The following is a 10,311-nucleotide window of genomic DNA, read 5'->3' as shown; positions in this document are numbered from 1 at the left end:
CATTTTAAGATTAAATAATATACTATTTTCCGATTGAGGGATTTCTGAAAAATTTAAACCTACAGCTTTGCTGTCACTTCCAACATAAATGAAGACAAAACTAAACAGCAGTGACATTTGTAGGGTTATTAAAGTTGGACTAGCGGGTATATAATGATGTGCTATGTGGTGGCTAGCAACAGAGCTCTGGTTAGCATAGTATAAACGCATTAGCACAGTGAAGCTGGAGGATGAACGCTAACTTTTTCAACTTGATAAATGTTAACGCGAGGGTTCCCGATGGTTAGGGACAAATGCAGTTGTATGGCAGGATGCTGTAAACGGACCAGTCAGGAGACTAGTGAGGTTATCTATTCACAATATGACAAGTAGATATTGCACCTTGGTATTAAATAAATAAATAAATAAATTAATTAATTAAAAAAAAAAACGAACCTAAAATGCAGTACACCCCATGATTCAGTGAACCACGTTTAGCAGCAACAACTGAACATAATCACTTTCTGTATAACTTTATCAGGCTCTCACATCACTGGGGAGAATTTCGGTCCACTCCCTTTTCCAGAGCTACTTCAGATAATTGAGATTTGCACTCATTAATTTGTACACAGCTCTCTTAAGGTCGTGACAGAGCATTTCAATCAGGCTGAGGTTTGGACTTTGAATGGGCCTTTGCCACACCTTGATCACTTTTTCAGACATTCTGTTGTAAATTTGCTGCTAAGACACAGATCACTGTCCATGGTATATGGCCGATTCCATGACTGCAATAGGTCTGAACGGCGTACTGCACCCTGCAGTATTTGACAAATATTGTGTACGTTATGGCCAAACATCTCCAGGTTGGTCTTGTCTGTCTAAAGGACACTGATCCAGAAGCCTTGTGATTTTGTTCAGATGCAGCTTTGCAAATCCTAAGCTGTGCCTTATTCTTTTTTAGAGGAAAGAGGTTTTCTCCTGGCAACCCTTCAAACAATCTGTACTTGTTTAGTCTTTTTCTAATGGTGCTAATTCTAATGAACTTCTGAAATTAACATGGCAACTGAGGCCTGCCAGCCCGTGATCACTCCTGAGGCGTAATATAATGACCATTTGTCAAGTTCCTGAGGGACGTGAAAGGTGACCCTCCACGTTCTTATGCTATGCGACAGGTTAAGGATGAAATCCAGTAGAATGACACTCCAACCATGTATTCAAGCCCTAACCCCAACCTTATCCCTAAGGTTAACCAGCACTTTAATGACGTTGGATAGTGTTTTCCAAAGCGATTTAAGTAAAACAAAAGTACATGTGTGGATTCATTCCAAACGATTCTCATGTTTCCTCATTTTTAAGATCTTGTAACCTAGGGACGTGTTGGGTGCCCGGAAGAGTAATATATCGAGGATTTGTCATGTACTGTAAAATGTTACGCTTTGGGAGTGAGAGTGTGTTGTTTTTGCAGTTCGTCTGAGCATCACACATTCTGGGGAGAATTTGCTGGGGTACCCACAGTTGGGAAAATTGTGTCAAAACTGATGCTTTTATAGAGATGCTCACACTTACTGATGATCAATTAATCGAATGTATTTGATAAGGAACACCTGGCTGCTACTCGCCCTCTTAATTCCCGCAGAAGCAGTAATGGTGTTTTTAGAGTTTCTCACACTATTTCTGAGTTTTGGCTCAGTTTGTAAGGGTTAGTTAATTTGTTGCTAATGAAACAAGAGTAGCTTGATTTCTCATAAAAAGCAAGCACATAGGCCTAAATAAACAGCATTACATATGAATAATGTTTTATTCATATGTAAAGGTTTTACTATTATTACATAGTAAAACTCATCTTTTGTCACTCTTGAAGCTTTTATGACATTTTAAGCTTTTATGACTCTTCAAAAAGGATTATCTTCTGAACTCAGCGGAGAATATATCTCATTTGCTCTTTATATCATGTCTTTCTATTGAGTTTATATCTTCTGGCTTATCTCTACTAACATTAATGCACAGTGTTTCATAGAGATAGCAAATGACCAAGTCAGCCATTATGTTTACCTAGGATAAGTGTGTTACTTTATGACTGATGTTAATCTCAAAAATAATTGTACATGTGGGATATTTCAAAACTGATGTGGTAAACTATACTTTGATCCCAGATATCTTTTGGTCTCTTCAGTGTCAATATGTCAGACACCATTTGTGGGTCTAGATTTATCAGTCTCATACAGCGGTTGCTAATACCTGTGCTTTTTTGCTTCAGCTGTCACCACCTACCATGCAGTTGCTGTAGTGAAGAAAAAAAACTCTGGCATCAATATCCACAACCTGGCAGGAAAGAAGAGCTGCCACACCGGGATAGGTCGCACTGCTGGGTGGAACATGCCCATAGGGTACTTGATAGACCAAGGCTACATGTCCGTGATGGGCTGCAACATCCCACAGGGTATGAATGACATGTTTGAGTTTTGAATATTTAGTCATTTTAGACAGAATACAACATGACAGGAACACAGTACAGCTAGCAGAGAATAACATGAGTTAAGTTTGTTTTATGGAGTAATCTTGAACAGGTGAGTACGGAGGTACAAGACGAAGTGACCAGGACAACACAGCCTACAATTATTTTCACAGCTACATAGAACTTATTAATAATTGATCAGATGATAGCGAATATATATATTTATATATACACTAAAGGAACATTGTGTCATTTTAACTGGAAGTTGAACCTGCAGTAAAAAAATACCCGCATAGGAAGGTTATCATGATTAACATAGTGATGTGTGTTTTTAAAGTAGAAGCCTCCATCCAAATGGTTGTATAAATCAGCGGTCCCCAACCTTTTTTGCGCCACAGACCGGTTTATGCCCGACAATATTTTCACGGACCGGCATTTAAGGTGTCGCGGATAAATACAACAAAATAAAACTAGTACCGGTACCGAAAAAAAAAAGAGATATTCATAACACACGTGAAAAGACCCAGGAAAACCGAGTTAACGATGAAAAGGATAACAGGGACAGTGAGAAAGGGCACTTAAAAAGAGAAAAAAGAAAAATCTCCTGGATCACCTGTTGAGAGAAAAAGAAGAGAAAACAAGCAAAAAAAAAAACCAGAGCAACATACTAAACACAACACCATCGCATTAATCTAGCTAAGTATAAACAGCAGTAAATACTAAATATTGAATGTTGTTGTGCAGCAAGCAGGACCGACAGCACACAGTGTTTATTTTGGTACTTCGGTGTATGAACTCTACAGGAAAAATATTAAAATGATAATGCTAATAAAACTAACTGAGATTGCCTGCTGAACATTCAAAGTAAACTTTACACACTTCTCAAAATACATATTCTTACAGAATAATGTAATACACCGGTTGCATGTCACAGTAACATTTCGTTGCATGTGTGTGTGTTTGCATATTAGGTGTTGCAAATTTCTTCAATGCCAGTTGTATCCCTGGAGCTACCCAAGGTGAGCCCCAGTCTCTATGTCAGCTGTGCAAAGGAGATGAAAGTGGGCAGCACAAATGTGAGATGAGCAGCAATGAGAGGTACTACAGCTACGAAGGAGCTTTCAGGTAAACCCACATTCACACTCATTACACTCTTACACAGAAGATACACAGTTAGGTATGAGTCCAGTATATCTGTTAATTTGCTTCTATTTCACAACAATCTTGGTCTCTGTAGGTGTTTGGCTGAAGGTGCTGGAGATGTGGCCTTCATCAAAGACGCAACTGTAGGGGAGAACACTGACGGTAAAGTCATAGTTAGTGAAGGGTAGACAGACATTAGTTGGTTATTATAGTAATTAGTTTCCTACTAAGCCGGTTTTATCATTCAGGATGTAACTTAACCAGGTGCTTCTTCACCAGGTCGTGGTCCAACCTGGGCAAAAGATCTGAAGTCCTCAGACTATGAACTGCTGTGTCCTGATGGCACTAGAGCTCCTGTTGCTCAGTGGAGCCGGTGCAACCTGGTCCCTGTCCCATCTCGTGGTGTTGTGGTCAGAAATGACATCAGTCCCTCTGTGGTGTTTAACATGCTGATGGAAGGCCTGGTAGGTCCAAACAAACCCTCCTTAGGAACATTCAGACATTAATGGCACATCAGTAGCACCTCAGTAAGCCAAGGGGTTATTTTTCTGCATTGTGAAAGTCAGAGCCTTTTTCCCCCCACCTACACAGTATGAATAACCATTACAAAAAAAATGTAAACAAAAAAACATTAATATCATTATTAAAGATGGTCACTAAATGTAAAGTTAAACAAACTCAGGCTACTGAACCTATTTGATTTTATAATCGGTTGAATACTACTACTACTAATAATAATAATATTAAATTGTATTTGCACTTTTCAAAACTAGTGTTACAAGGTTCTGCTGTCCATACATTTTAAGTCAATTAAAAATCTTCACTAAAATTTGAAGGTGTGATTCAAATGTGAACAACTTAAAATTAATATTAATAGCAACTCCTAAAAGAAAAAGATGGAATTAAACATCATATATTCAAATAAACACACACATATATGTACACATTTATGTACACATTTATGTACACATACCTAAAATTGCAATATTCCTCCGGAGGTAGTAGCAAGCCTGGGTGACCTTGTTTGTGTCTCTCAAAGGTGAGATTAGAATTGAAAATCAATTAAACCTGTGCTGTGCTGCCATATGTTCCACTTACTGTCTGGTTACGTGCTTGTCAGTTGTACAGATGGCTAGTTAAGCCTGAATCAATCTCCAATAATAATTTTGGAAGAGTGTGTTCTTCGACCATCTGAAGCACCTCGGTTTAATTGTACTTATGCTACTGACAGCAAATTACCAGCTTCAGTGCTAAAAGCACGAGTAATGGCAAAAGCTCTGTGATATTAATAAAACTCCACAATAGTCACCAGTTTAGCCTTGGTGTGAGATTGCTTACATTTCTTATTGCATATAGAGTGTGTGGGTGTGTTAGTGTAGTTAAGAGTTCAAACTGGAGGTTGGCTGTGAGCTGAAAATGTAAGACTTCACTCAAGTCTGTGTTAGAGGCCAACTGAAATAATAGCTTAGAAACACTGGCATATGGTTTATATACATGTGAACATATGGTTACCACTTGGCTTTCAAGTTGTCAAGTTTGGAATAAAGTGTAAAAGTATTTTAAGATATGGCAGGATTTAACCATCTTAACCTTTACATGTGATAATGCCTTCCATGTTTTATTTGAATAACACTCTAGTCATAGTACTCCAGTGTTAATTAACATTGACCTCCTGTTTGCAGCAAAAGTCAAACTTCCCCATGTTTTCATCGGCGGATTATGGAGACGGAACTGTGCTTTTCTCTAATCTCGCCACCACCTTTAAGGCAGCTAACTCAGATGAACCCAAGAAGTGGATGGGTAATAGGTACCATAATGCTCTGAAGGCCATGGACTGTGATCCCAAAGGTGAACAATCTTTTATTAAACACTTCGGATCATTCCTTAACTTGCTTTAAAACCTATTTAACTGTCTTTACAACCTACAACTACCTCCCATGTCAGATATCCCAAATGCCCTGCGGTGGTGTGTGATATCCAGCGGTGAGCAGCAGAAATGTGCTGACATGAGCGTGGCCTTCCAGAGTAAAGGGCTAACTCCAAACATTAACTGTGTCTACGGGGACTCTGTGACTGACTGTATGAAGAAAATCAAGGTAACAGAAATCTCCCTACTGTTTCTTAGTCCCTAAAACGACAATAACTCAGATCATTGCATTCAGTTCCCTACAAACACGTCACGTAATGTAAGTGTTGCATTTACCTACTGCATAAAATGATATTGCCTAACATTTCGCTTTACTGAAATAGCAAACATGACTGTGTGGGCCCACAGTAGACAGCAAACCCACCCCTGTTCTACAGCCCACAGCTATATTAAGGATACATAATAGTCACATGTACATTGTCTTGTTACCTCACAACTAGCATGCACTTACGAATATATATAAATATGTTACTTACTTATTTCAGACAGCTATTATACATCAGCCTGCAGAATACTTTTGTAGAAATGATATAAAAAATGCTTTATTCTAGCAGTTCTGGTATCTTTACTCCAGCGTTTCCTTGTCATGTGTTTATAGAACAAAGATGCCGACGCCATCACTCTGGATGGAGGTTATATCTACACTGCAGGCAAAGACTATGGCTTGGTCCCAGCTACTGGCGAGAGCTACACAGGTAAAAACACAGAGACTCCAAAATACAGTCACAGTGGTCTAGTTTCACAGACGAGAAGCAATCATGCAGGTGGGGTTTTTTCTTTTCTTTCTCCAGACGACCATGATGGTTCCTCATACTACGCAGTTGCAGTGGTGAAAAAGAGCAGTTCTGACATTCGTAACCTAGACGACCTGCGTGGCCGTCGCTCCTGTCACACCGGATATGGCCGCACAGCTGGCTGGAACATTCCCGTAGCAGTTCTGATGGAGAAAGGTCTGATCAGCCCACAACAATGTCAGATACCCCAAGGTCAGTTTGGTGTGTGTGTGTGTGTGCTTGTGTGTGTGTTGTAGAAGTATGAGCTGATGTGGTCAAGAGGCAAATATAGAAAACCGTGAGCTTTGATAGCAGAGGCTGTAATAAAACTGTGTTACTTTTAGTTTCTCCAGTTCATTACAACCCTGATTACGTTTTTTTAAATTTGAGGCACATTTATGGTCAAACTGTAACACCAGTGGAATGATCAAACACTGCTGTTGCTCTTTCTTTTACCTCAGATAGAGCCTAAATTGTCAGGGCAGTCTCTAAATTTGCATTTTATGTTTCCCATGATGCTTAGCTGTTGGAGAATTCTTTGAAAAGTGCTGTGTACCAGGTGCGAATCAAGCCGGTTTCCCCAGCAGCCTGTGTGAACTCTGTGTGGGAGACGAATCAGGACAGAACAAATGCGAGAAAGGAAAAGACCTTTATGATGGCTACGACGGCGCCTTCAGGTACTAAAAACCCACCCCAAGCCCACTGCACCGCATCAGGAAATCTGGATTCATTCACTGAAGGAAGACATTTTTTACCCTCTTCTCTACAAACACTGCATTTCTTTAAGTCAGCATTTGTTAAAGCAGCTTTGAGCAATATTTTGCCCTGACAGTGTATCAAATAATTTAAGAGGATGTTGTTAAAATATTTTCTAATATAGCAGAAACAAGGTTTTGTCCTGTTTAAAGGAGATTTTCCTTCCCACTGTCGCCAAGTGCTTGCATATAGGTGGTTGTCAGGTTATTGGAAGGTCTTTACCTTTCAATTTTCAGCAGTGGAAATTTCATACAGATCCAAATCACAGAAGCATTTCTGATATATTTGTGTATATGGGAAACATGCCACAGCTCCTCCAAATTATAAAGTATAAATTCTATTGAAGATTAATGCACTCACGCAACACTTGCATGTGTTTGTTTATCCGGTCGTTTCAGGTGTGTGGCAAAAGGAGAGGGAGACGTGGCGTTCGTCAAGCATTCTACTGTCCTCGAAAACACTGACGGTAAGACGAGTAACACCGGACTTTGAGATGCTCGCCTTTAAACGTCTCCTATTTTAGGGAGAAAAAAACAAACAAACAAAAAAAACATGTTTACATTAAAGTCAGTCATCTGAATTGTGTTGTGTAGGTCTGCTGCCTTCAGATTTCCAGCTGCTCTGTCAGTCTGAAGGTAAAGCCGAGGTAACGCATTATAAATACTGCAACCTGGGCAGAGTCCCTTCCCACGCTGTAATGGTACGCCCAGACATGAACATCCATGCTATCTATGGACTTTTGGACCAAGCACAGGTAACGCTGTTCATCTGAATGTTCTTTGTGAGAATCAGAGATCCTTCAGAATAAGAGTTTGGGGATTTTTGGCAGTATGTTCAAGGATGCTCTGAGGTCTGAGAATTCAAACTGGGTATCCAAAAGCATGAATTACTCTGTCAACCATGATTTTCCCATGACATTTTTATATCCATGTGTTTCTTTGCAGACATATTTTGGCAGTGACACAGGTACTGCTTTCAAGATGTTTGACTCACAGGTGTACAAAGGTACAGATCTTATTTTCAAAGACTCCACTGTGCGTCTCGTGGGTGTTGCTGACAGAAAGACCTACCAGGAGTGGCTGGGCCAGGTCTACTTGGACTCGCTGGTTGACTTGGAGTGCAGCTCATCGAATGCAGGTAAAGCCAACATGCTAACCTCTGTATGTCAAGTCTGAAGCTCCAGGCACTAGCCTAGTGTAACATAAAGACTGGAAATGGGGAAACTAGTAGAAGTATGGCATGCTCACACAAGAGTTTAAGACAGATGATGGAAAATGAAATGAAACAATGCAGCGGCCTCTTTAAGTTGAAATGCCAGAGTGCAGTTGTCCTAAATTTCTGTCTTAAAGTTTGCAAGGAATAAAAAAATGTGTGCTTTGTATCTGATACAAAAAGTTCCACTGATGGACAAAAATAAACAGATTGAAGACAATGGAGATCTAGAGTTGAAGAAAACTTGTTCCAACTTAAATTTGACTAAAAGCCGGCCATCTGTCTCGGGGATTGCTTCATTAACATAAAAATAAGTCTCATGTACAGCCTCGCTAATATTTCTTGATCTCTCTCCTTTTCCAGTGGCGTCCTCTGTGTGGCTGCTGCCAACTGCCTTGTTCAGCTTCATGCTGACCAACTACTGGATGTAACGACAGCATGACAGGCCTACACGGCTACTCTTTTCCCCACTCCTTTCCCCTTTTTCGTTTTTCTGTATGCTCTCCTTTCTGAGACACAACTGTCACTTCTTTTCCTTTTTTTTTCATTCACCTCTTTTCACCACATTAATGTCCAGGCTTTAATTCTTCTGATTGCTGTCCACTCAACCCTCGCCACCATAAATGCATTCACTGCCCTGGGAGCCCTTTGCCTTTCTGTATTTGCCTGATTGTATGTTAATTAAACACACGAGAGGACGGCATGTCGGAGCTGCCTTCGGATGTGAGATGTAGTAGTGCTGATGCACAACGCTTCCTGTTTTTGTGGCAGAGGTATGAGTAAGCTACCAGTCGACTGTCAGCCAAATAGGGGAACGTGCTGCTGCCGCTTTGTTTACTAAAGGTGAGCTGCCATATCAGTGCATGTGCTGCCATCTGTTACTGTAAGTGGGTAATGCAGCACCGTCTCTCCAAATCTGGCTTTGCAAAGAAAGCGCAGTCTGACTTTTAAGCTCACGTGTGAGCTGTTAAAGATTTAAAACTGTCCTGACCTAGCCAGTTATAACTGGATTCACACCGGCTTTTTAGTTTCCCAAGGTTTCCTGTGAGTCCACAAGTCAGATTGCTGCTTTGCTGCCACTTGCACTGTAAATAGTGCATATGAGCACAGCCTTTTTCTTGCTCCAGGCTGTTTCTACTGTAAGCTAATACCATATCAGTGAAAATGGACTAGTGTGACCTGCACACAGAGCTGTGCTGCGAATGTGTAATGACAAGCAACTCCATGTGCGTCCGTAGACTGTCTGCTTCATGTATACTCCTCAAATGTTTAAATTTTAAGTCCTTAAATGATGCGATCAAGCCTGCACCAGTGCAGTGAAATCTGTTTTTTTCTTATTATTGATTGTAATCTGATGCATTTGATCAGGAACAGCAGTGTCAGCAGACAATACATGTTCCACCATCCAGCCATTTTCTGCACATTTTGCAGTTTATCCGTTTTTTCACAGATGGAGTGAATAAAACCAGCACAACCTGTCAGGTTTCAACAACTTTGGGGAGAACATGAAGGAGACACCCTGTGGTTTGTGTCGGAGGGTGAATGCGAATTTGTTTTTCTGGATGGTTGAAGTGACAGGAGTGTTGGTGCAAGACTTGTTTGGGTCATTTGGACTTTAAAACCTTGAAAAAATTGTTTCATTTCAATTTTTGTAGGTCTAGTCTGGTTAGGAAGGGGTTTGATTTTCCTTTAATCATTCCAGAGTGTGATCGCATGTCTTCCAACCCAAACAGCTCACTTACTCTCTCTTTAACAATGACTGTTTTTGCTCAGATTCACTGTACCTGTTGGATGCTGCTGCTGCTGCTTGATGCTATTTCCTGTTGTTAACATGCTGATTGGATGTGAATTTTTCCTATGTTAAGAGATTTATTTTTATATGAAGTTCAGGTGCCATATCAGTGTATATGTACTGACTCATGTTGTCAGAAACCAATGCCTTCTCTTTCTGTGGATAAGACATGTATTTCTATGTGAAATGATGGAACATGTGACTAATATTTAGTTGCCAGGCCAGTGTGTCTGCACAAGTATTTCTAAATAAAGCTCTTTCTAATGAAATAAAG

At 40.2% G+C, this 10,311-nt stretch overlaps 1 protein-coding gene across 1 annotated transcript in view; it reads left to right on the top strand.

The window, feature by feature from the left end:
- meltf (melanotransferrin) overlaps window positions 1–10,311 on the top strand; it is an 11,326-nt gene extending 1,015 nt beyond the window's left edge. The window contains exons 3-15 of the mRNA XM_005736940.1: window positions 2,237–2,419; window positions 3,406–3,559; window positions 3,672–3,739; window positions 3,857–4,041; window positions 5,260–5,425; window positions 5,522–5,673; window positions 6,103–6,199; window positions 6,296–6,490; window positions 6,801–6,954; window positions 7,432–7,499; window positions 7,627–7,787; window positions 7,978–8,170; window positions 8,609–10,311. Of these exons, the coding sequence (XP_005736997.1) occupies window positions 2,237–2,419; window positions 3,406–3,559; window positions 3,672–3,739; window positions 3,857–4,041; window positions 5,260–5,425; window positions 5,522–5,673; window positions 6,103–6,199; window positions 6,296–6,490; window positions 6,801–6,954; window positions 7,432–7,499; window positions 7,627–7,787; window positions 7,978–8,170; window positions 8,609–8,676 (1,844 nt within the window). The 3' untranslated portion in view covers window positions 8,677–10,311. The remainder of the gene's footprint in view (window positions 1–2,236; window positions 2,420–3,405; window positions 3,560–3,671; window positions 3,740–3,856; window positions 4,042–5,259; window positions 5,426–5,521; window positions 5,674–6,102; window positions 6,200–6,295; window positions 6,491–6,800; window positions 6,955–7,431; window positions 7,500–7,626; window positions 7,788–7,977; window positions 8,171–8,608) is intronic.

The sequence above is a fragment of the Pundamilia nyererei genome, unplaced genomic scaffold (assembly GCF_000239375.1).
Source record: "Pundamilia nyererei isolate P.nyererei 1_Seehausen unplaced genomic scaffold, PunNye1.0 scaffold00072, whole genome shotgun sequence".
NCBI lineage: Eukaryota > Metazoa > Chordata > Actinopteri > Cichliformes > Cichlidae > Pundamilia > Pundamilia nyererei.
Note: the sequence above shows the minus strand (reverse complement) of the source record. Positions and strands in the feature narration are given on the sequence as shown.